Here is a 27,100-nt window from a genome sequence, read left to right as displayed (position 1 = left end):
ATCCCTGTGTAAATGCCTGTCAAGGGAAATAATGACGCTACACTGGCCCCCTCTTTTGGACAGAATCCTCAAAATCAGTCAATAAAACAGGCCCATGTCACTTGGTATTATACTTTGATAGTGCGTATTCACAGACAAAGCTACAGATTTTTTTTTTTTATTATTTATTTTTTTTTTTTTTTGGGGGGGGGGGTACATGTCGTATACATGTTCCTCGTTGTCATTCATCCTGCTTGAACTCTGTGGATTCCAAGAGCCTTGTGTGCCTCTGCACTCCGAAGCTACGCAAAGCATACGTAGCTGAAGACGAGCCATTCAAAAGCTTAGTTTTCCGTGAAGCGTGTCTACGGAGAGGATTTTCTCTGTCAAACACAAGGCTTTGGTGCAAAGGCGATATTCTACCCCGAGGCACAGAGTGACAGTGTGGGTTTGAAACAGGAATATAATGGTCCCGTTTAAACACCACTATTTAGAAGGCATAAAACGGCGGAATAATATGTTGCGAAAGGCTCGTTAAAAACTTCACTTCCAGTAGAATTTAACAGCAACGAGCCAATATGGGCATCAAAGGGAGTCGGGGAGGGGGGTGTTTTTCATTTCGTGCTGTAAGTTTTACCTGACCTATCATCACTTTAATTCAATAACACGAAAGAAAGCAGGTAGTGAGTGCGCACAAGCTGTGTAGGCGCGTGTGGAGCTGTCCTTTCAGCACCGCGAGCTTCAGCACCACAGCGAGTGACAGCACCCGCACACCCATCGAAAAAACCTCAACCGCGCATCCAAGTCTCTGTCAGGCATCATTTAGATTCAAGAGGGGTTCATAATTTATGGCGAGACACGACCTTACATCGCATTTTGTCAACAGTCCACTGGATTTGCATGTGGAGAAATGAGCGCGCGCGTTCGCATGTGTGTAATGCACTCGTGTGTGCAGGCCCACGGTTGTGTGCGCGAGTGTGAAGAAGACGATGATGAGCATGATGATGATGCTGTGGGAGGCTGTCAAGGTGTCCTCGAATACAGACGTCGTTCAGTGACGTGAGAGGGGAGAGAGAGAGAGCGAGGAAGAGTGCGCGTGAACGTCAGGGAGGTGGGCGGGGCCAACGGGGAACAAACGGAGGGATGGAGAGTTCCGCGAGTCACCATCACGGATCCCCGCCGTCAATCCTCACCGCTCGGACCAATAGCGTCGCTGAACGCGGCAGGCTCGCCCCCCCACCCCTTCTTCTCAGCCCCGCCCCCTCCTTGAGCTGTCCTCTCTGTGCACGCGCGTGGTCCCCCTCCTCCCTCCCCAGCACCACCACCACCTCCACCACCACTAGGTCGAGTCGAGGAGGAGGAGGAGGAGGAAGAGGAGGAGGAGGAGGGATGAGGCGCGCGGCGGAGGGGAAATGGCTGCCGAAAACAAGCCGGAAGGTAAGCGAGAAATAACGGTTTTTATTTGAGGTGGCAGAGTCCCGCTATTCGGGGTTCAGACGAGGCGATGGAGGGACGGTGGCATAGAGGGGGAGAGAGATAACGGCAGGGCTTTCCCTTTCTTCTAGCCCGTCCCGAAAACACGGACGCTGGTGCTGAACTAGCGACTGTGTGGAGCACGGTTAACCGACAGCAAATAAATAACGGAAGGAGAGTTGTCCCGTCGGTAGGCTCTGAGTGTGTCGGGATAGGGTAGTTTTTTCACCGTCCGGTGTTTGCCAGCGTTTCCCCTGAGCAGCTGCTTTATGAGTGCTTTTGAAGCGTTTAGCATAAAAGGGATGGGGATGAGAGAGGATGAGAGTGGTTCACGCTGAAGGAATTCAGATGCTTGTGTGTGTGTGTGTGTGTGTGTGTGTGTGTGTGTGTGTGTGTGTGTGCGTGCGTGTGTGCGTGTGCGCGCGCTTGTGCGTGTGTGAGCGCATGTGTGTTTATCTGTCTCTGTATCTCTCTTTAAGCATAAAACACACCATTGAATCGTGGATTTCCTTCCCTGACATACACACAACCTCCCAGACCAGCTGTGCATCTATTTAGGCACAATCCAATGTTAGTGTGTGTGTGTGTGTGTGTGTGTGTGTGTGTGTGTGTGTTTATGTTTGTGTTCTTTTGATGTGTGCTCATGGTTGCTAAGGCAGTGAAGGTGAGAATCTGGCTGCATTTAGGGGGGTTGTGGGGGGAGGGGTGGTACATGTGTGTCAGTTTTAGGTCATATGTATGAATGGAGTTTACATTTTTACTCCCTCAGCTAAACTCTTCGGGGTCATAATCACACACGCCAACCGTTTCATTCAGGCTGTTCCGACTGTTATTCATTCCTTCATGAATTATTTAAGAGATGACCAAAATCATCTCCATCTCAACTCATAGGTTAATGAAATCTTTATTTCTTACTCAGTGTGTTTGACATTTGTTTATAAACACCCCCTGGTTGTTAGTCTGCTCTGAGTATTGCTTTTGTTGTCTTGCCTGTTCAAGTAGTGATATCACACATCCTTGTGAAGCCAAAAAACACAGCAGCTGAATGTGTTGTTATGGATGAAACGTAGCAACTGAAGAGCTGTAATGACATACAGCACATCAGTTTTATTATCTCACTATTATTAATTGATTCTTCTGATCTCTTCACCAGCAAAGTGATAGTGAAAATGACAGGAGGAGTCTTTAACCCTCTCTCCACTAGGGAGTGATGCTGAGCAAGATTTCTTTAAACAGGCAATTTTGGGATAACTTGAACCACACAAGAAGTATCATGCACCCAAGAAGCACATTTTCAGCACTTAAAGTGAGACACACATCCATAGAAGCGTGCAGGCGAGCATGCGGAGTGCAGCCAGAGGCAAAGGGAAGGCCGTGGGTTGAGAGTCCCGTTGCGTGAAAAGACTAGAACTGTAGATGAGACAGATGGCCCATGGGCAGATCAGCAGGCACTGTACCACATAAATATAAAACCATCCCCCTGCCCATACTGTACTCTACCTACACTCACACGCAAACAGACATTCACAGTATGAGAGGGTTTTTTTTTTGTCCACTGCCCCCTCGGTGTTATGTGTAGAGGAGATGTAATAATTTACGAGCCTTGGCCTTGCTGAATAGAAGCCAAATGAATCGCCGGGGCGACGAAGGCAGGAGACAGCCCTCCACTCTCTCCATCCTCTGGCAGATGTGTGTGGCACTGATCAGCAGAGTACACCAGTGGGCATGAGAACAACATCCACCATATAGCCTGGAAGACCATCTCCCTCTGCGCTGGTTGGTCTACTTTGTATCATAGCAACAGTGGTCAGGGAAACAGAGAAATGATGAGAGAAAAGAGAAACTAAAGCTGGGCACAAGTTAGTCACACACATGGAGGCAGTGTATCTACTGTGGCCAATCGATCAGGGGATACAATGGACGCAAGTTAGTGGATCAGAAAATGGATCAGCCCACATGCATATCACTTGGACTTTTGTTTCTGGGCTTTAGAAGGAGGCAGAATAAGGTAAGGGTGTGTGACGACCAAGGAAACCAAAGTCTGGAGCGTCTCCTAAATATATCTTTTCGGCTCCTTTTCTCTCTTTGCAGGACTGAAGAAGATAAGAAATCCAGAGCGAATGGTCAGGATCGCTGTCGGTTACACAGGACACACCCCTCCCAAGAGTGACGACACTGACGCCAACAGTAAGAAACACTCTTCACACCATTTGTGCGTGCGCGTGCACATTTTGTCTGTGGCACAGGGTGACTCTGGGAGCAAGTATAAAAGCCTTCTGGCAGAGTGATGTGATGCGGGAACTGAGGTCTCCTTCTCATCTGCTCTGTAACAGATCACACTTACACATACATACACGCGCGCGCTCACACTCACACGTACACAAAACAAACACACAGTGTGTCTCTGCGCTGAGACGTCATTCCAATTCAGCTCTGTTACACATCATGTTTATTCATGCATGCCAGTACAGTATTAGCGGACACACACACACACACACATACATAGACTACTGCACATAGCCACAGAGAAGGCAGGGCTTACTTTGGCTATCAGTAGTTTATTGTCACACCTAATCTGTACACATGGCATTATGTATCTATAATCCTCAATGGGCCTGGTTAAACTAGAAGTGAGATGAAGTGTGTAATCTGGGGTCGCCGCATGGTCGTGTATGCGTGCATTTGTGTCCTGGGCATGTGTGTGATTGCTGTGGCGTGTAAGGAGGGACCATAAATGCAATGATTGCTTTGATTGGTTATTGATTTCTGAGGACATGACGCAGATACAAGTCTCTGCCTCTGTGTATATGTGTGTGTATGTTAGAGGGGACAAATTGGAGGGAAATAAACAGATGTGAGGAGGAGCAGACAGACACGCTACTTAGTGTGTGTGTGGGGGGGTTATGGGTATAGAGGGGGAAGGTATGTGGAAACGCTACACACACCAACCCCCTTTTTCTTTTTTACAAGGACCAGATGGCCTCATACCTGCACCAGACCCTCTTATTTTGTTAAGAGGGATGTGAGCAAACGAGACAGTCGCAAAATAGCAAATAAAGAATTAAGGGAAAAGCTGAAAAACAATGGAATTGAGTAGAATAGAATAGAACAGAGAGTTCTGTTTGGGATGGCTGTTTAATATGAGCTGAGACTTCCCGAGCCTATCCCTGTCTCCTATCTGTTCTCACGTCCCAGCTGGAGGATTACTGGAGGAAAAGTTTATCAGCAGAATGATAAAATTAGCATGCACGCCCATCTCTCTATCCCCCCTCCACCACCACAGCCACCCCTCCGCCCCCTGCTCTCCCTCTTTCTCTCGTCTCTCCCTCCCTCTTCCTGCACTCTTGCTCATCCCATGCTACGCTCCCCCCTTTCTTCTCCCTGCCCTGGCTCTCCCTCCTGCCCTCCCACCCTCCCCACCATCCCTCTATCTAGCTGCCTGTGCAATGAGCCTTTCTTTCTGTCACATTAATTTCATCCCGAAAAGGGGGAAAATGTGAAAATTTCCCCTGACGCCTCCTAATATCAGTGGGGGGAGAGTTAAGAGTTGCATTTGGAGCGTTTTTCTCTCTCTTTACTGAGGAGAGTTTTATAATTAACTGACAGCCATCTCACAAGGGCATTGGCTTGTTTCTGTGTTAAATATGGAGATGACAGTTTTATGAGGTAAAATATTCATCAGTCGGAGGCCGCTCTTCTGTGTGATTCCAGTTTAAATTATGGCATTTGATAGGCAACCAAAGCAGTGTTTCACTTTGGTCGAACATTTTCACTTTTTAGCACGCATACCTCTATATGACTTAATGAGCCAGCAGGTCCACATTAGCATTCAGGCTTTGTCACTCTTTTTGACTGTTTTTTTTTTTTTACTAGATTAGCAAGTGAGTGAGTGATCAATGTACAGCCAGAAATGTGTGGTGTACTGCTGAGGGACTCACATGAAGCAATGCGGGCACTGAAACGGTTTTATTATTTCAAATATAAAATGTGAATGGCACCGAATTTACATATTTAGATGTGTTTTCCCCCGTGTCCCAGGATGGTTCATTTTCCTGGGCAGCCAGAAACAGAAGAGAAGTTTTTTGCCCCATGTCACACCACAGTATAGCTCCGCTGAGAGCCATTCGGAACAGATGGAAAAGACGATTGCGACGGTAACCAGGCTGAATTTTTTAAAACAGGGCTGCATTCGCTGGTTCAGGATTGTTAGAAATACAAGATACAACCCTTTGGGGTGTAAAAGCTCATCAGCATTCAACAAATCTGCAAAGTTGGTCTTCCATTCCTCGTCAGCGGGGAGAGCAAGTGTGAGGGTAGGTTAAGATGACGGTTGTGTCCATGAAGGTGTGCTTTGAAAGGGATTTCGGTACCAAGGTCACTGGCAAAAAAACGCCACTCTGGGACAAATACTGTGATGTCTGTTCTTTGATCGGCAGGCACTGTGTGCGTATGTGTGCGTCTGTTTGCATGTATGAGCGTGTGCATGTGTGTGCGCGCGGGTGTTTGTGTGTGTGCCTACGCATGTGCAACGGGCTTGTTTGATGTGGTGGTTCTGGTACATTTCAAAGGCGAGGCTCTGATGAGAATTCTTCAGAACAGCAGGGGGAGGGGAGGGGGATATAGCCAGGAGGGGTGGGGTTTAAACGCTGATTGGCATTCATAGCAGAGAGGCTGGAGTGCTGCTAAAAAGAAATTAGGCTTTAACTAAGCTGCACCATTCAGCTGTTTAACTAAGCTGCTGCACCGTTCAGCTGTTTGAAATTTTGTCTTCTCAGGCCTTCTATTAATAAATGCATAATTGATTAGGGGGAGCATACGTGCCTGAACACACTTCCTACTGACACAAACACACACATGCTCAGACACCTTCACAAGCACACACACATAGACCCCACTCTTGTCCTGCTACAGCGCTCGTCTCTCTTTGTGTTACCTTGTTCGGTCTCTTGTCCTTGTAAGATTCTTACTTTCTAAATCTCTCCCTAAGTTTCTTTTTTCTTCATTAACTGCCTCTCTCTGGCTCATTGTCTACCTGCCTCTCTCTGTCTCTCGCTCTGACCCTCCCACCCCACCTATCTCTCTTTTTCTCTCGCTCTGTCGTCTGCCCTCAGGTAGACTATAATTCCTATCTTCCCAGGGGAGTCATGAATGGACGCCCTCTACTCAAATGCTTATCAATAACCTTTGAGTGCTTGCTCTCTTTGACTTCTGAGTGGCACACCCGTTGGGCACACACTCACAAACAGGCACACACACACACACACACACACACACACACACACACACCAGGGGCTCTATCTTTGTGTGGACGCTATGCGCTGGTGAAGTAGTACTTTCCTGAGGCACAGTGGAATTTTTTTTCTCACTTGCGCCTTTTCAGTATTTTGGTGCTTCTCCGTGCTCCGCAGTGGGAGGAGAGGCGCAGTAGGGACAGTTTCACTAGTAATCCAGCAGCACCATTTACCTTTGGGAGTGGGGACACTCTCATAGGTCTCCCAAAAATTACACAACCACGTATTAATCATGTTTTGTTTGCCTGTTTTGTTATGCATTCTTCCACAAGTAGTCACATCGCATTACACTGAAAAATATAACTATATTTTCTGTTAAAGGATAAGCTGCATTTGTCATTTTCAACAAATCCCATGAAAAGACCAAAATCAACAATGTGTTGGTTTGTCTCTCAGTTCTTAAACATTTCCCTGTCCTCTTTGTGTCTGAAAGACTTAAATCTTTAAACACAAATATTTTGTTACATATTTTAAAAAATGCTTAACAATTTCCTAAAACAGCTACAGCAAACATGAGTAAGTAGTGCGTTTATTGGGGACTATTTTGAGCTGCGGATTTGGTGCTCTACTGAGTATTTACAGCAGCAGGACGGTGTTTGTAGGATTGACTCAAAATAAACTGCCGCATGTTCATGGTAATGAAGGAACGAGTCACCCAGTGCAGCAGTGTAGCTCACTGATGTGAAAAACGAACAGTTTTTGGACAACAATGGAGGTTTATGGCACAGAGGAATAAGCTGTAATAGGCTTTGGCTACACAGGCAATACTTGTTAGAAGGATCAATTCGTTGTTGATTTTGGTCTTTTTATGGGATTTGTTGGGTAAGAAAAAAAGGAATATCACCAGATATCCCTTAAGGCAATAATGCCTTAGGAGGTAAAGGTTAATAACTGATTTTTACCACAGTAACCTCACCTGTGGTTAGCGCTTAGATCATTGTGATTGTAAGTAATATAGTGCATCATTACACACAGAAAACATGGAGCTCCCAGGGCTTTCAGTATGTCCAGAGACATGATTTAAACTTCAAACTAAACATCGCTTGCCTGCAGCAACATTTAGGCTGCTGTGTATTTGCACTTGTGACTCTCCAGCTCCTGTACAAGAATATTAGTTTCCTCTCAGGAGGAGCTAGTCTGGAGTCTCTACTCCATTACCAAACTATCTGTATAAGACTGCGGGGAGAGCATTGCTTTTAAAGGGGATAAGAGATGCCCATGTGATTGGCCATGATTGTTACCAACCCCAAATGCACTGGTAATGTATGATAATGGATTCTTGTTAATCCAAATCTGTTTCCGGTTGGGCCCCAGGTGTGCTGGGCACCTCCACCTGCTATCCAAAAATAAGTGCGCTACCACTCCCTCTGCGCACTGCACACTTAACTGTTGTTTTGTCTGCTCTACCTGATTGCAAACTTCTCAAACTTACTTGTCACTGTGAATCACCCATCAGTGAATAAGATATAATAAGGGACACTTACATAAAGATGACGTGTAAATATTAACAGTAGTTGGTGTGAAATTTGTTGGCTTTGTACTGTTTCATTCATTAGGAACAACATACTTACTGAGCCCTTCCAAATATAAGCCTATCATCTCTGGAGCTGCAAGGTTTAATCAATTAATTAACTATTTGTCAACTATTAAATTAATAACCAACTCATTTTCTCATTTATTAATTAGTTTGAGTAACTTTTCTCGGTTTTCACATTCTTAAATGTGAATATGTTATGGTTTCTTTACAGCAAACTGAATATCTTTGGGTTGTGGACAAAACAATGCATTTTAAGAAGCCATCTTGGACATTGGGAAAGACTGGTCACCTTTTTTCCCCTAACTGTTTCTTTACATTTTATAAACCAAACAATTAGTTGATTTATCAAGAAATAATCGATAGATCATTCAACAATATAAAAAAACTGTTGGTTGCAGCCCTAGCCATCTCATCTCTGCTAAGCCGTTTGCAGCTATAGAAATGAGTTCAACAACCAAGGAATTGCTTAGCATTTCAGCACTCCCAGTTCCCTCTTCTCAAAGTCAATGTTTTTTGTTTGTTTGTCTTTTGTTAGAAATAAGATCTGTGATTAACACAGTTGTAAGACATTTTTAATTTTTTTTTTCTTGTATGGCATTAAATTAATCAGTAAATACCCCACTTGTTAAATTTGAAATTTATGTGTCTTAAAAAAGTTGGTTTGTAAACATGTGGGTAAGCGAGACTACAGAGTATCATCATGCCAAAACATGCTGATCAAGGCTTTAGACAGCCTTGTTATGGTGAAGTCATGTGACCATAGTGTAGTTTATAGCCTAATGTAAGGTTTTTATTTCTGGGTATTGCATTTATGCTTCACGGATTTGTTAAGCATAAATGCAAAGTGTTGTCAATTTGTGAAGATTATCTTGCTGAACAAAACATGTCGGTATCATTGCCACAGAGCTTATTTTTTTGCAGTAATTCAAAATCCAATGGAAAAATCCCACAGGCCTTTTGATGAGGGAATCAGGGTGACACTAACTTCTGTGTCAGCCGACAGAAAAAGTAATCCCTGTGGCATGCTATATTTCTGATAATCAGAAATACCAGTAAGTACATGTAAATCAAGTACTGGATGGACTGAAATTAATTAAATTTCATGTCCTTCATAGGCCTGAGCAAATTTGTGTGTAAATTCCATTGCCTAAGGTCACATCCAGGCATTAAAATGCTACACAACAAAAGTTTGTTATGATTTTATTTATCCAGATCCCAGAGATACAGCTTTTTGGTATTCTCCTCACACAATGTCTCTGTGTCTGATGAGAAATTTCTCTCCTCTTCCTACTCATCCCTCATTTATCTTCCTTTATCTTCCCCCTTTCTCCTCCCCCACCTCCCCTTCCGTTCCAGATGAGCCAGGCCAGTTGAAGATCTACCTTCCGAAGAAGCTGCTAGAGTGTCTACCCAAATGTTCCTCTCTGCCCAAGGAACGCCATCGCTGGAACACCAACGAGGTGAGACTTCGACACACTCAAGAGGGAAATATCGTTGGCAGTGAGATGAACTCAGTGTTTTTTAGCTGGTGACTCATCATAATGTCACATTGAGAGATGAAGAGGAGGTAAACAAACACAATGGCAGCTTTTCATTACGGGACCCTAAAACTGTGACACTAGGAAATAAAAGCAAAAAAAAACCCCAGCAACCTGAGCTCACAGCCAAAAATCCCACTGACTTTACATTCCATTTGGCATGTTGCTGTCTATTTCGCTTTGTAATCCAAACAACTCTGGGTTAAGGCTTAGGAATCAGGGGCTCCTGGGTCTAAAACTATATATGGCTTAGAGGCTAAGAAATGAGAAATGAGGCTACAGATTGAAAGTTTCCACTGCTGATTTCAACTGGGTTCACAAACTCTATAGTCAGTAGGATAAAGATTGTTTTATGAACCTGACATTGTTGCTATGCAACCATAGAAAGCTGTTAAATGTGTGGCACATTTCTGCTCATAGTTGCTTTTTTTCCTGCTTTGTGTTATGTGTAAAAATGATGCTCTAGTTACATTGTGTAATGCTGTCCTACAAAACAAAAAATAGAGGAGAAAATGAAAAGCTGTCTGTGAGGTATAAACAAGAGAAGCAGTGACCATGTACCCAGAGGAGTTGATCATAAAAGCGAGTTAAGTTAAAGTAACTCAAGGGCTTTTTGCACTTCACTCTAGTCAATGTTAACCACATTATAGAACTTAAAGTATGCTTTGACTGTTGACGATTTCACACAAACTCGTGGCTATCTCTCATTAATACAGGGCTGAGTTTGCTGCTTTAGGCCAAAATTAGCATCATATTTGCAGCATGAACAATAGATAACTTAAACTGCACTGCTGGCTAAGTGGTACAATGTAAAATGGGGCCAAATTAGGTTGGGACAACTTTACTCATGGCCAAAGATAACCCTGAGCTAAACATTTGGGGTGTGAAAAGCTTTTCAGAGTTGCATGTTGTTCCAGACTTAAGCTGTTAGCTTAGGGAAGTGTTTGATGGGTGAAAATGGATGCAGGCATTTATCGTCAATAGCTCCTTGTTTATGCATTGCACAACTCACCACTGGTGGTTTGCTCCATCCATTGTGATGTTGTTGGCCTCTGCTGAGACATTTTCTCCATGTGCAGGCTGTGCACTCCATTATGGATGTGTGTTTGTGTGTTTGTGTTATTGATTACCAAGTCCGGCATTATTATGCAATGCAAAGCTGATTTGGCCTGTGGTTTTTCTCTCAGGAAAGTCATTACATTTTTCATGCAATCCATCTCAATGAAGGTCATACTGGGAGTTAAGCACGGCGCCTACTGAATAGTGTGCTCACATGAATAGGCTGTGTGTGTGTGTGTGTGTGTGTGTGTGTGTGTGTGTGTGTGTGTGTGTGTGTGTCTGTGTGTGTGACTGTGTGTGTGTCTGTGTGTGTGTGTGTGTGTGTGTGTGTGTGTGTGTGTATGTACAGTTCAGAACAACGTGACCGCTGCTGGTTAGGGGACTTCCACACATCAGCCTAACCAAGAGCAATTGTGCACAAGGCGCAGGGTAGACTAGACTAAAGCACCTTGTTGCTGCCCCCTCTCCTGCCCTCTCCTTCTTTCACTCCATCAGTCTCCCTTCCAACTTACCATCTAGTCCTCTCTATCTTTATCTTTCATTTCCTCTCCAACCCCCCTCCTGCTCTCCCACTCTCTCTCTCTCTTTCTCTCTCTCTCTCTCTCCCTCCCTCTCCGTTGCTCTCTCTCTCTGATGAGGAGGTACAGGCTCAGTTCAGAGGGAGGTTGGGTGTCCCTCAGCGGATTCCTTCAAAGCTCCTCTTCCACCCAGGCATAAAGTTTCCTGCATACTTAAACACTCCATTGTGTCTGCTACTCCTCTTGCTTGGCGCTTTCATAGGGGGAGCTGTGTGTATGCTCGCTGGGCGTCCAGTGCATGTATGCTTTTCATTCTGTGTATGTGTTTCTGCCTACGTGTGTGTCTGTCAGGGATGTGTGCAACTCCAGATTATTGCGGTCGATTATTTTGAAGCTGCAGCAACAAAAGAATTGATTTTTTTTTTCCCCGCGCGTGTTGATTTTTATCTGTCTGTATTGCAGACATTGCAAGAAGTCGTTTTCATCAGCAGCATATTGAAAATTGAAATCATCATTGGTCATCAGTTTTGGACACGTGGGGTTTGTACGTCCACTATAGATTTTGGGGCAACCCGAAATTAATACGTGTGGTTTCCAGACCAATCAGCTGCTGGCTGTCAAGTCAGCTGTCAGATTTGAAGCTTTCAATTTATTTATTCAGTCGCATCCCCTCACTGTGCGTGTGTTTGTTTGTGTTCAAATATAATATCGTTCTGGTCTAGATGTTGCTCATGAAGTGTGGTGATGTGTTATCGACAAATGGCGTGTTGAAAACGCCCAGTAATTATTCGGTGCATAGACACACTTCTCTGTCTGTGTTTGGTTGTGCGTGTACGTTTTTGCCTTTGTGGGTTTCCAATTGAATTCTTCATTTCCATATGCTTATGCATAAGAAAATCAAAAACTGGTTTTGTGTTTCCTCATCCTCACTGTTGTCTGCATGTAGAATTAGGATTATCCTTAGTGTGTGTATGTGTGTGTGTGTGTGTGTGTGTGTGTGTGTGTGTGTGTGTGTGTGTGTGTGTAAGAAGATAGTGTGATAGATAAAGAGATTACCATTCTCTGTTTGGATGAGAATGCCTCTGATTAAGTCAGACCCAATCTTTACAAGTCTTCATCTGATATGTCCTTATTCTCACCTTTTTCTTGGCATGCATACGTCTCTGCAAGTGTGTGTGGCTATCCGTGTGCGTGCGTTTGTTTTCTTGTTGGTGTGCGTGATCGCATATGATCCTCTGATCTCTGTTTTGTCACGCATGGCTCCCCCCGACACCTTGGCCTCCCACGAGCACTGAGCTGTGACCCCATACATTTTTACCCCATCCACTTCTCCTCCTCCTCCTCCTCCTCCTCCAACTCCTCCTCTCTGTCCTTTCCTCTCTTCCTTCCCTCTTTTCCTCCCTCTCTCTCTCTCTCTCTCTCGCTCTCTCTCTCTTTTGTGTATCTACTGATGTGTGAAATTATTCTGGGATGGAGGGATGGATTCCTCCCTGAAGGGCTGAGCGGAGGCGTGAGCCTTTTGTTCAATAATAGATTGGGGGTGTATGTGTATCTGTCCATGGTAATAGACTATAGACTAGTTTTAGATAACAAACCACACTCAGGTGGACAGACTGATGGTAGCTCCTGTTTTATCCACCCATCGGGAATGACTTGTTTGGTTTCAGCAAATTCTGTGGAGCACTGAAATAAGGACGCTATCAAACTTTCTCAATGTAGACAAAAGCAAACTTTAGAGTCTGGTCCTTGGTCTCAAGCTCATGAAAAGATATGATTACTCTTGTGGGGACCCTCGACACCCTGACTCATATTTTAAGAAGCCAGGCTGAGTGGAATACTGAGTGTTCGAAAGCTTCTGTTTAAACTATGAAACGTGCACTCCCACACTATGCGACTGTGCACGTCATTGCATGATCTAATGTGCATTTTAAAGGCTTCTACTTCAGAGCAGCCCCCCCACTATGATTCAAATGATGCAACTGTCAAACGGGTCGGCTCAGACTTCAGTACATCACACAGACGACAGCGGTCTGTGCCACAATGCCTCTGCATGTGAGTCTGCTCCACATGTCGCTCAACTGTACGGCAGCTGAAAGCAAGCGTTAGAAAACGGCATTACTCCAGTGTTAATGATATGAAATAATATGATATGAAACATGCAGTGTTTCATTGTAGGACTCTGTTCTCATCATGCAATGATATATTTGGGAGCTGTGTGGTGTGAAGGCAGCTAGTTGACAGTTCACACACGCTCGGGTCTGGCTGTGCCGCTGCATGACACTAACATGATTGCTTGAATGAGAAGCAGATCAAAAAGCATATACATTTTAGACCACTGCCCCATCTGCCTCCCGTGCATGTGCATCAAGTGTAGGCGTTGCCATGGTAACAGATTGGGTGCGTGTGTGTTAATGGTATGATCAATGCTGCATGTTTGACACCAACACTGTTAGTGATTGTTCAGTACATCAAAGGTGATAAGAGCGACTAGAACACTTAATCACGATTCCAAACATGTACGACAGACCCCCCGCCAAAAAATTGGTGAAGGACAAAAGCTCTTAATCTCAGGTAAAAATGTCAGAAACCCACCCACACTCACCTGCGCACACTGTGGCGTCTCAGCTGGTGTGAGCTTCAATTTCCAGCCCAAACAAAGCTCTTTGTGCATGCACCTCTGTCTGTGAGTTTCCCTGAGTGAATGTGTGTTTGTGCGTGTGTAATTTATTATTCATGTCATTATTGTTGTTTGTGAGCCATTAAATAGATACATTGAATTAAATATGCATGCATTGTTGTATTCCTATGTTTCTTCGTAGAGATATTTCCCATTTTCTCCCTGAGGCAGCGGAAGTATCTGGAAAAGTTACACAGGAGGGACAGCGTTAAATGTCAGCTACCAGAGCATGTGAATAAAATACTATGGATTAGTTACAAAAACCCAGAGCGATGCAGACAGCCAGTTGCAGCCCCCTATGCTCCATTTATACTGTGGTGAAGGGTGCCCTTGATTTATGAATTTGATGTGTGAAATGCTAATGTCCAGCTAACACTGGCATGGGACCGGCAGAGGCTGACACTCTCCATTTTGTCTGCCATGTCGGAACAAAGACAAAAGTAACACGCCTTTGGAAACTTAGCGCAAGTCGCATTTTTTAAAATGGAATGGGTTTGCCGTTCTTGCATTTGTTTGATAACGTGTTCGCGAGAGACTTGGTGTATCCGTGTCAGTGTGTGTGAGTGTGTGTGTCCCAGAGCCTGCCTATGGCTGTAACCTCTCTAGTTGACATTGAGCTCTGTGCTGTTGCCGTTTACCAGAGTAAAGCATGGTTTAATGAGGGGGCAAAGATGCCAACACACATTCTCACATGCTCACACATGCTTTCACACATGTATATACACACAGAGACATGCACACGCACAATACCAAAGGGGTGTTTCACAGCTCCTTGTGTTTGATTCCTATTCTTTTATTTTTAATCATTCCTCTGTCTTTTGGGTTGAGAGATATTTTATGTTTGGAGAGCGCCAAGTTATAATCACTAATTAGTCCTCCAGGCTCTCTCTCTCCCTCCCTCCTTCTTTTTCTCCTCCTCTTTGTCTATCTCTCCATCTCTCTCTGAGCCAAGCATAGCCCAATTAACACCCAACGTCATTTTGTATCTGTTGTGACTTCCATTTCCGCTTGAACTCCAGACGCTCCATACTGTCCTGCTGACCAAACTGGCACTATGAACCGAATGTGCAGCAATGCAAAGAATTAATTAGATTCGTTCTATTCATGAATGTAATTTCCATGTCGATACATGTAATTATCCAGCAAGCTTTTCATTTGCAAATGCGGCTGTACATGGGAAATTGGACATGTGCGGAGATGCCTTGCAGATTGTTGGGATCGGTATTTCAGCGGGTTTCAGTCATGCAGATATTTCACCATACACAAGTTCACAAAGGGGCTGAGATTAACCAGGTTTTACAAGTCTAGTCAGGGAAAGCCAGGTGTCTGAGGTAGGAGTTAGTGTCTCCTCTTTCTCCTCTCCTCTCCTCTCCTCCTACCCAACTGGAAGCCCCACATTTTCCTCCTGTTCTATTTTCTACATGCCGCACAGACCCACTATTTATCTTGCCCACTATAATTTGACACAAAATATTGTTAACTGGAGACACAGAAATATATTAAACAGTGGGAATGTGTGACTGTGAGTGTGGGGGCGCTGTGTATGTGCCTGAGCTCTTTTTGTGTGTGCCTACATGCGTGTGTATTTGAGTGTGTCTTTGTGTTTTTACTTCCAACCAAAAACAAAGTGAATGACCAGCAGTGTCTGCTGCAATAAGAAGCCGGGCTGTGCAGTGGAGACAATACTTTTTGTGTCCTTAAATAGCCCCACATAGAACCTCTGTAATATCTGAGTCCTGTGTAAATTAGATTTAATTCATCTGAGACGGATAAAGCATTAAAATGTGTAAGTGTGTGCATTTGGACGCACACACAGATGGTCCTTCTACTTCTATTTTGAGTGCGTGAACTGTATGTGTAGAGCTTTTGATAACTTTATTTAACTTCGATAACTTTCAGCTCCTCAGGCTTTAGAAGTCAAGTATATTTTACAACAGCTGTTCAAGGCCATTTTGCATGTTTACATCCCCAAACAACAGTAAGATGTCAACAAAACATCTTACTGTAAACCAAGCACCACGGGTGCAGGAACCTATTGATTTTGAAGTTTTGCTTTAGCATCTTCATTTTCTGACTTAATTATACCTGGAGCTTAGACACTTGTCAAAGAATAAAACTAGTTCAAGATTGTCATCTGGAGTTTGATGCAAAGAACAGTGTTGTCATCAAGACCACCTAAACGGAGATCATGTTATGATTTATACTGGTATTGGGACTGAGGCAAGACCTAGACTTTTAGGGGTTGAGACCACAGACTATATATAAAGATGAACAGGGTTTCTCCAATTACTCCAACTTTACAAAATGAAGCCAAAATATTCGGATACGGCTGCTGCAATCATGAGATTATGATGTCATTTGAAGTCAGAGTCTGCACAGTAGCAATCTCGAGTTCCTGCCCATACACTCAACTAACCAACTGCAAGAAGTGCCATTGAATGCGGGCACGCAGATTGGTTAACACAGCTGTCAGTCATAATGTCAAATTCCCATTTTCTAGCATCAAAAACTAATTCAAACTTATCAGAAAAATGAATACTTGAACAAACATCAAGAACTACCTGAAATGACAGAAACCACCCTTGAAAAAGATTATTTGCCGTGTACGTTGTGTTTTTAGTTTGGCCCTGGTCGCATTTTCTTGCATGGAGGGGGTGGGGTTTATGACTTGCACTGCAGCCAGCCACCAGGGGGCAATTGAGATGTTTTCGCTTAACTTTTGGGGAGCTGTTATGTTGTTTATTTTTATAATACAGGCTATGATTGATACCAAGTCAAGACCAAGACCAGATCAGTGTAGGTCACACACTGCTGGACACACACACGATAAAATGTGCAAAATACAAACCATGGGCACTCCTCAAATTGATCTGAAAGATCAGCTTCCCCATTAAAAAGAAACCCCATTAAAACCAGTAAACAAATAAAGATTCCTTTTCATTCACTCCTTTTTATTGCCATATACTGAATATATATTTATCTGTAAGTGTGCAATGAGAAGTGGCCTGTTGAAAAAATTCACTGCAGAAGTGACTGCATTTTATGTGTGGGAATTTTCCGTTGTTAATATAATATAAACAAACTTAGCCATTGTTATTCAATTATCCTTTTTTGTACAGGCAATTTAGTGATGTCCCCAGAGCCGTGGTCTTGACCAATCTCAAAATAAAATCCAGAATCCTCTTTGTCTGAGATCAAAACAAGACCAAGTAAATATGCGGTTGATTGTGAGATGAGACTGAGGCCTTTGAAAAGGTTTTGATCATGAGACTAATCCCGAGAACTACATCACTGGAAAACAATGGTGCACAAGTGAAACAATATTTTAAAAAAGAAGAAATAACATAAAAATTTCAGGAAGTCCTTCTCACAATATTTGTACAGTTGTTTAATTCAAGTCTGGGCATGTATTTGTTTAGTCCGCACAGGTAGCACTACCCTGATGGCCACTCTTTTACCCAGGTGCACAATTATTTAGCAATATTTTACTTTAAAAATTAACGTGATCAGTTTGCACTGAGCAAATCTGTGGACACCTGAGACGGTATGAGTTCTACATGAGTCGTTTGAGAGGTTTTTTAGAGACGATTGTTACTGCTTCATTGTTGTGTAAGGATTACGGAGTTGTCCAGCAGCAACAGTGGGCAGGAGCTGCTACAACAGCTTTTCCTTTATGTCACATATTTAGTGGATATGTTCAAAATCTCTCTGACTGCTCAGTCAAACCTCTTAGAAAATATATCAGACAGGCAATTGCACCATACCAAACATAACATATTGATCAGTAACTTGTGAATTGTAGCTCACCCTCAAATACTTTTACTCAATATGAATTCAGTGTGCAGTCCACTGGTTCTTATTTTTGCATCGATAGCATTTATCTGTTTCACATTTTATGGGTTTTTTTTCTTCTTTTTTTTTTTTTTGCTGTTGCTGGCATAATGTTGATTCAGTCTCTACAGAATTTTTCCACACTGCATATTTGGGCAGATTATGGCTCTCTTATTTCTAGTGCAACATAATATTTATATGCTTGAAGTCAGAAAAACCACAATTCTCACAAATATTTGGGATGTTCTCCAATGAGTGTCCCCTTGTGTTTTCTGTGCAAAGTTGCCTCTGTAAATTTTACACACAGCATTATTAACTGCCTACCTTGTGACTAATCCAAACAGTTAAGAAAACATTTGTACAAGACACAAAAATGAAGTTGGCAGAGAGTATGTGCAAACTAACTACTTAATGCTAAAGCAATCAACTTCACAGACCTATTTGCAAAGGGGCCACAAACGAATATCAGACCACATTTGTTTAGGCTCTATAAAGTTGCTGTGAGGTCAAATTGTCAGTTTTGTTGATATCTCATGGATCTCAGTGTGCTGGCCTCATAGGCTTCAACCCACTAATGGCCACTTGCAGGCTGCAGCTCTATTTTTAATTAAAACTGGGAAGATTATGTGGTCGTTTAATTGCAAAATCAATGTTATTTATTGCTGAGCAAGAATACAATATAATGATAAGGAATGTCAGCTTCACTTGCTTTGATTTCTTTTCACTCGTTATCAGTGTAGACTCTGTATATTTGATTTGATAACCATAATGTGTACATGGGAAACCATAAATATGAATATTTAGCAGTAAATGTAAATTATCAACCACAGCGTTGGTTAATATTTAACATTCAGTGGTAGCATTTCTCAAGGTAAATCTGTTCATCTCTGTGTTTCCCTGTTAATGAGTTGAGAAGTCATATTATCATGGAGCTCTCCTGCCGTGTTTACTGCACACTGTGAACAGTGTTCATCAACTGGTATTTGGCCTCATGGAGTTTTGTTTCACAATTAAAGACTTTAATTTTGAAGCAGTCTTGCCCATATTCACATGTTTTTACAGAGATGGAAGTGCATCAGATGTTTCTCCAAAATCTTGACTACATGAGAGATAAACATCTTGTGCACCTGTAGCAACCATCCCCACTGTGGAGTAAGTAGTTGGTTTGTTGTCCTTTGAAAGTTTCATTGAAATTTTCCATTGAAATGCATTATCCTAACAAGCTCATACATCAAAAAGACATAAGAAGAAAAATATTTGCTATGAGTACATTTTTTTATCCTTTTAGAACAATATAAAGAACAATACATGTGACAAACTATCCCTAAAGAAAACATGGCATGCGATAAGCATCCCCAACTGGGATTTTTTTTGCTAGTGACTAATCTAACAACTACTGTTACAACACTGGCAAATAGTAGCACAAAAGTCCAACATTATTTAAAAAAGAAAAAGTAACATCAAAATATCTTGAAGTCCTTCTCACAATATTCGTACAATTGTTAAATTCAAGTCTAGGTATGTATTTATCTAGTTTGAAGCTTTAAAACAAAGGTAGCACTACCCTGATGGCCACTTTTTTACTTGTGCTTATTTGCTGGTGCTCACTCTGTCAGTCTCCAGGTGCACAATCATTTAGCAATATTTTACAGGAAAAAATAACGTGTTCTATTTTCACTGAGCAAATCTGTGGACACCTGAGACGGTATGAGTTCTACATGAGTCATTTGAGAGGGTTTTACAGACGATTGTTACTGCTTCATTGTTGTGTAAGGATTACGGAGTTGTCCAGCAGCAACAGTGGGCGGGAGCTGCTACAACAGCTTTTCTTTTATGTCACATATTTAGTGGATAAATTTAAAATCTCTCAGAATGCTCAGTCAAACCTATCTGAAAGCAGATCAGCTGGGCAATTGCACCATACCAAACATAACACTGAATTGTGAATAGTAGCCCAACCTTCAAATACTTTCACTCAGCATGAATTCTGGGTGCATTCCACTGGTTTCATTTCTGCATCAATAGCATTTATCTATTTCACATTTCATGTTTCTTTTTCTTTTCTTTTTTGCCTTTTATTTGGTTGTCCCTATCTTACTTTTTAAAAATTGAGGCGATCTTAATTTAAAAAGTTTAATTTCATTGAAATTTTTCATTGAAATGTAACAATCTAACCAGCTCATGCAGCGAGAGAACAAAAGCAAAAAAAGCAATTTCTATCAGTGCTTTTTTATTCCTGTGACAAGCAGTCCCAGCTGGGTTTTTTTTCTAGTGACTAATCTAACAACCACATGTTGTAGCCTAGCTAAGAAAAACATAGTTCTCCCTTTATACTGTTTAATGGTAATAATTGTTTTATTATAAACCCATAATGTAAAAGCCTAGAAGAGAAACACAGACCACCTGAATATTTACATTTTGCCATGAGAAATATCATAAGTCTCACCTTACTGTCAAGTGTCTTAGGTGTTAATGTTAAGTGTCTGTAGGTGACCTCTGACCTCACTTCTGAAAAAATCAGTATCAATATTTTTAAACAACACCCTCACGGGAGTGAGATCTATACAATGTGACAACCAACCCTGTTCTCCTTTACATTCCAACGTTGAGCTGCATACATGCCATAAAATTGCCTCAAATTGCCTCAATCCTCATACAGTGATCAAACTGTGATGCAGGTCAGTGTGCTGGTATGCATTCAAAAAACATACCAAACACAAATATGATCTTTTCCTGTTTTTCTGACATTATAATGTTACTCAATTGGATTTCTCGTATCTCACAGATCTTTTATATTTTCAAGGAGCCTTGCCAAGGCAGTAAATTAGCCACCTACGACATATTACCCCCCCCCCCTCCAAAAAAAATAGCAAGATAGCTGGGAGTCTCATGATGCTGTGACTAGCATTTTGTACTAACATTATCCTGGAAATGTACACATTCACAAGATTTACCCTGGGAGATGTATACATTTGCTGGCAAATATACCCTTTCATACATTTATCGTAATAGACAATAGTGTGAACCACTGTGTGCAGGCAGTGTGTGTGTGTGTGTGTGTGTGTGTGTGTGTGTGTGTGTGTGTGTGTGTGTGTGTGTGTGTGTGTGTGTGTGTGTGTGTGTGTGTGTGTGTTGCATTCCACTCAGGAGACCACCGTGTGTGTCCAGTGTTTCTGTAGTTCCATCCAGCATCACGTATTTCACCATCTCTCTGTCTCTCCCCTCTTCTTCCTCCCTCCTGCTGATGTATGGAATGTCTACTCTCATATGGAGTGTGCTTGTAAAAGTCACGGTAATCAAATTTCACTGATTCCTGGGGGATTAAACAAGGTGGCATTTACGTGCGCGTATATGAATGTGCGTGTTCTGTCTCTGTGCATACACAATATTAGCCGTGTACTAAGCTGTGTATTGTAATGCAGCTGTGTCATTAGTCTAAGACCAGCTCAGCTGTAATATATCATCCATCATCTTGTACTCCAAGGAGGCAACTATATAAGGGATACTGATACCGCATTTGCATACTGACAGTGCATATATTTAATTGTTTGAATGTACAGTATGAAGCAGTATGTGGGTGGGAGGGATGATGAACACCTAATATAAGAGGAAGAGCATCTCACTTGTTTCTTGGCCAAGTGACGGAGATTGAGAATAGTGTTCTTTTCATGCCTTTGGGTGTTTGACAGAGAAAGTTTTTTGCTAACGGTATTGCAGTCCTCTTTGAAATTCCTCTGTAATACTTGGAGCAAAATCACACCGTCCCAAAAATTAGATTGTTATTCAGTGGAAGTGTTCACTCCCTTCTCCAGCAGACAGGAAAAACATGGCAACAGCAAGTTTTCCCGTCCCAAAAACAAGTATTACCTAGTGTTAATCCTAACTGCATAATTGCCTCTTGTTGGCAGCATATATGTCTGGCAGTATGTTTGTATATGTAGCCTGCCAGCTCTCAAGTCTTAACATTGTCCAATACACAACATCAGCATCATCTTCTTTTCTCAGCGAGGCTGCATAAGCTCCGGCCCCCGTCTGCTCTAAGGTGTCATTGCAATGTTGGAACTAGAAAGTCACAGTCCATTACAGTTCATATGAGGTGGAAAGTTACCAGGACAGCCTGGCAGGCAATGACTGATGTCTGTCTCCTCTTCAATCTCTAAAAGTGCATTAAATTAGAGTAATTATTAAATGGCTTTGCCAGCACGATACACATTTAATGGTTGAAAACAAACTGGATTCAAGCAAACAAAATGTCTCGCAAAGGTCATGATAGTTTCCAACGATAATACAAATGGAAATGGCTGCTGTGAAGCTGTAAAAACGTTGGTTATATTTCTCATCTCCCCCCCTGTTATTTATTTATATACATGTATCTTACATTATATAGAAGTTTAAAGATAGCTAACATACCTTTTGCGCCCACTGCATGAGTCACAGTGCTTGAAGTGAGGGTGATGACACTGGGCTCTACCCTGTGCAGTGTATCATCACTGTAAATATACTGTAGCAACAGTGAGGAGGAGCCCCTTTGGATCTATTGATATGCTATACCGTGCACTTTTAAGCTATTTATGGCAAATGTTGCATGTTCATCAGATATGATCACTTACAGCATCTCACTGTTTGTGTATTTTGTTAGCTATTGATGCGTACAGTCTGTCTTTGATGCATGGAGAAATTTCAAGATGGATTATGTCAAACTGAATTCAAAAAGAAACAAATCCATACTTTTTACCACAAGATATAATAAAGACGTTCCAGACGCTGCCTAAATTGTGCTGACTCCTGATTTGTGGTTATGACAGCAACAAAATGAGTAAAGCCTCTCTGGGATTTCAAAAATAATGTATTTAGCCAAAGAAAAAAAACCCATCATTTTAATCAAGTGCAATCGCAGTAAAAGTGATTTCTGTGGGGAAGGGGTTAAATTGGATTCTGCTTTTTTTGTGTTGCTGGTGTTGTTGTTTAATTGTCAGTAATCAATGGCAGTTGGCCAAGTCAAAGCGCATCATTTTGTCAGCTCTTGAAACGTGTTATTTATGAGCAAGAGGTGAAGTATACTCAGTCACTCCTTGACTCCCTGAAGCACAAGCTGGCAATCATCAGAATTGGGAATGCATTTGGGACTCCTTTATTAAACCATGTGAAAGGTATATCACATTTTGCAATACCCTGAAAGAGTGAGTGCAAGGCCCATAATAACAGTCGATTCAGGTCTACAGCCCAGGGCTTCGTCCTAGGCAGACACAGATCAAACTGCACAACAGTGGAAGCCAGTCACCAGAGCAGGGTTGATAACCTTTTATGTTTACTTTTGCTTATGATTGTTTTAACTCCACCTGCCCATCTCCCAGTATGAAGCCTTGCAGGTCTGATGTCAATAGAATAGATAAACCCCAGATTGCAGACAATTTGTGTATTTGTAAATTGATGCTTGTCTTTGCCAGTTTGTTTTTGAGGCTTGAGGAGAGTTAAATATGCATGACTTCAACATGGGTGGCTCCGAGTCTTTTCCAAAACAACAAACAAATGACATGAAATCTTTATTTGGCGGAGACAAACAAGAATTCTGAATTGATTTTTTTTTTTTTGAGAGAGAGAGAGAGAGATAGAGAGGACTCCACGTGAGCTCCAGCCGTTAACTAGATTTGTTTGTTTCTTCTGAAATGGAGCTCCAGTGATATTTATTGAGAGCGCACGGGCATACCGAAACAGGTGCGTAACCTCACCGCACAAACATACGCGTGCGCTCACACAAGCGTGTGCTCCCATCTTCAGTTGGTTGAGGAGGAGACAAACCTAAAGATCGCCACGGAGACCCATCTTTCAAATTTATTCATTAAACTCCCAAATGCTCCCCTTAACGAATGTAATTAGAATATGGTAATGAGAGAGGGCTGAACCAGGGAGTGTTGTAATACGCTTAGCAGCACAGAGGGAGAGAGGAAGAGAGAGAGAGACAGAAAGAGAGGGAAATAGAGTAAGGGAGTTAAAGGAGAGAAATAGAGAGACTGACTGACAGAGTGCCAATTTATGTCTTGTTGTAAACAAGTATTTATGCCAATGAGAGGTGGCACACACTCTTTCTCTTTCTCTCGCTTTCTTTCTCCCACTACCTCTCTCTCTCTTTCTCTCTCTGTCTCTCTCTCCTTAGCATACCAAACCTCCTCAATAACAATAACATCAACAATAGCTGAGCAGAGACGAGCCTCGGAGGGCAGAATGACTCACAGTGAGATGAGGCATCAGGGGTTAACACAACCACTGGAGACTCCTTCATTGAGACACCCCCCTCACCCTCTCTCTCACTTTTGCTCTCTCTCTCTCTCTCTGTCTTCTTCCGCCTCCCACTGGCAAACACAAATTCATCATTAGAGATTTCAAATATACCTCCATTTGTGTGTGTGTATGTGTGTGTTTGTGTGCACCCCTTTCTTGGTTCACTTTGTGGGGGTTTTTGAGGACTCTGACAGGCTTTATCCAAAGACGCCCTAGCGCAACGGGGGTCCTGGCATTGTGTTTGACACCACACACCTGTTGCCGTCTTTGATGTGTTCACCCTCCTGCTGAGAGAGTGGGGGCCGTCTCCTCAAATGCAAATACAAGACAGGAGGAAGAGGACAGGTAAGGTGTGCGCAAGAGAGGAAGTCTTAGAAAAATATGATTGATGTTCCCTCAGTGGATTGGGGCTGACTCTTCCTTACTCTCAGGTCTCTGCTAAAAAGTTTGCGCTACTTTCCATACTGTGTGTGTGTGTGCGTGCGTGTGTGTATGTGTGTGTGTGTGTGTGTGTGTAGCCACCTTCAACATTTGGACTTCTATATATTGGCGAGAGGGAGATGAGAGGGAAATGAGACAGAAAAAGAGAGGGAACTGGGTGAGCTAGAAGGAGGAGAGGGGGGAGAAAGTAAAGAGGTCAAACCAAAAGGAGAGGGAGTGAGGGAGTGAAAGAGAGGGGAGAGTGACTATTTCATTATAAAGCCGTCACTCACATGGGCAGCAGCAGCCACCACAGAGACTCTTCTGAGACTAGCCCTCTCTGGGTTCGTGTGTGTATGTGTGTGTGCGTCCTACCGTGCCTTGGTTTTGACATGGGGGGTATTTTTGTATGCTTGTATGTTCAAGTGCATGCCGGGGTGACAGAGACAGATGTAACGTTCATATCTCTCTCCCAGCCAGGTGACAGGGGTGGGTCCCCTCTGAAGGTCAGACCTTGTCCTCCAATAGTAGACCGGCACTAAATGTGTGTGTGCATGTGTGTGCGCACACCAATCTGTTGTCCGTGCAGTGTGTGTGTGTCACTGAGAGGAGAGACAGAGAAAGCCGGGGCAAGTTTTATATTTATTTATTTATATTTTCCACACAAGCGACTTTGTGTATTAATAGACGGCCCATTTGTATGCATGTGTGTACAAGTCTTTTATGTCCACGGACTTGCATGTGTGTGTTGCCCAGTGTGTGATGAGGTGTTTATATGATAAACACAAGGCAAGCTTGAGAGGAATTCTGATCAGGGGCTTTGCAACAGTTGTTATGGAAACAGCATTAAGCAGTTGTATTAGCCAGTGGAGGTAATATAAAGGCTGTTGAAAGTAACACACAGTGGGGAGTGAGGCAGTTTGGGAATATAATACAAACTACACATTATTGCTCTGGTTTACAATAGACTTGATGAAATTTTATTGTGTTGCTAGAACAGAACAAAATTATCCTTGTCGTAACTCATTTTTTGGCTCTCTTTCTGTCGAGAGCTACACATTTTAATTAGCCAGGTCAGAGGAACACAGTGCAAACAAGACATTATTGGTCAGGCGTCGCATCATTTATGTTAGCTTAAAGCTGAACACACAACTAACTCACATCCAATTCACATGTTATCAGCCCATTAAAATGGCCGTTATCTGTGATTTTTAGCCACATAGATATGGGTTAGAAGGGGATTGCCACACCTAACATTACACACACTCTATTACACATAGCTCCGTATCACACCATTAAGGAGGCTTTCACATGAGGGACCCAAATACGGATCCAAGTACACCAAAAAGTCCAGTTTGCGTGATTAGTGTGAACACTGTGTATGATACCCTGGCACAGTACACTGATTTGTGCCCAGGTCCACTTGAACAGGTGTAGGCTTCATGTGTACTCTGGTATGCTTCATGCTATGCATCAGGTGTGAACACCAACTGTGCCAGTACACAGAAGTGTACTGCTATTAAACAAGTACTTTTTACCGCTTTTGAAACAGTCTCAGTTTAATACTGATGCCTCTATATCAGTTGGAAGCGCAGCCTACCGCAAACAGACCCAGATTCAGCACCGCTGCCGCCTCTGAGCTGCAGTCAGAGCTCTGACAGAAGGCGGAGAGCTCTGCACCCAACAGCAGCAGCTCCCCCTTCGGCCAGGAGCAGAGCTTCCCCCTTGTTGCTCAGCTGGTCCCCATTGATGACAGTCCCCAAGACAAAAGTGTCCCTCTGATGCGTCCTATCCTAACAGTTGCAGTTGTTTTAGATTCCACTTTCACCTTTATTAGATTTAGGTACAAAAATAACCTGGTTAGGTTTAGAAAGACATGGTACATCAGTTAAATACCATAAGTCCAGCGTCTTCAGAAAAGCAGCCACAGCTCAATGACCTTGGTGATTTTAGAGGTCACTCAGTACTGCTTAAATATTACAGGTCGTGATTCTAAGAGATCGGCCTTGACACATTTCTGGCAACAACTGTGGATAATGAAATGCCTACGGACACCTCTCAATTCTAATGGATTATTGATTATTACAGTTCAAATCAAATTGTATGTAGGTTAAGCATGAAATTGTCATTGTTGTGTTTAATTTAAATGATGAGCCTTTGAAGGAGATGTGTTTAAAAATAGACCAAAATCAATAAAATGTAGGTTAAACTAATGGTGGAGATAGTGCTTGGAATAAAAAAAAAACAAAAAAAAAACAAACACAGAAGCCTGCACTCTGCGAAAAAAAAATAAAATCATAAAAAGCGGGAGGCAATTTTGGATAGAGTGTCTATCAACGTCAGACACTGACAGGGTTGTTCTGGGAAGTAGAGAACCGGTGGAGGTGCTCTGGAACAAATTACAGCATCAGCAGACCTCCCCTGGTAATGCTAATGCAGTTCTTTCCCCCATATATGTATACAAGACTTACCGCGCTCAAGGAGAAAGGCAGAAAAGG

At 42.6% G+C, this 27,100-nt stretch overlaps 1 protein-coding gene across 8 annotated transcripts in view; it reads left to right on the top strand.

Annotated features, from left to right (window-relative positions):
• The window catches only part of LOC121953960 (calmodulin-binding transcription activator 1-like), a 70,094-nt gene that overhangs the window by 8,529 nt on the left and 34,465 nt on the right, over window positions 1-27,100 (top strand). For 5 of the 8 annotated variants that reach the window (XM_088085488.1, XM_088085464.1, XM_088085474.1 and 2 more), the window contains exons 1-3: window positions 1,290-1,416; window positions 3,544-3,639; window positions 9,637-9,740. In XM_088085488.1, the coding sequence (XP_087941614.1) occupies window positions 1,392-1,416; window positions 3,544-3,639; window positions 9,637-9,740 (225 nt within the window). In that variant the 5' untranslated portion in view covers window positions 1,290-1,391. Of the gene's footprint in view, window positions 1-1,289; window positions 1,417-3,334; window positions 3,461-3,543; window positions 3,640-9,636; window positions 9,741-27,100 lie in introns of those variants that run through there. The other 3 variants (XM_088085476.1, XM_088085481.1, XM_088085486.1) reach the window with 2 other exon arrangements.

Source organism: Plectropomus leopardus, chromosome 2, assembly GCF_026936395.1.
Source record: "Plectropomus leopardus strain MGB_pleo_1.0 chromosome 2, ASM2693639v1, whole genome shotgun sequence".
NCBI lineage: Eukaryota > Metazoa > Chordata > Actinopteri > Perciformes > Serranidae > Plectropomus > Plectropomus leopardus.
The sequence above is the reverse complement of the archived record's forward strand: the minus strand, read 5'-3'. Positions and strand labels throughout refer to the sequence as shown.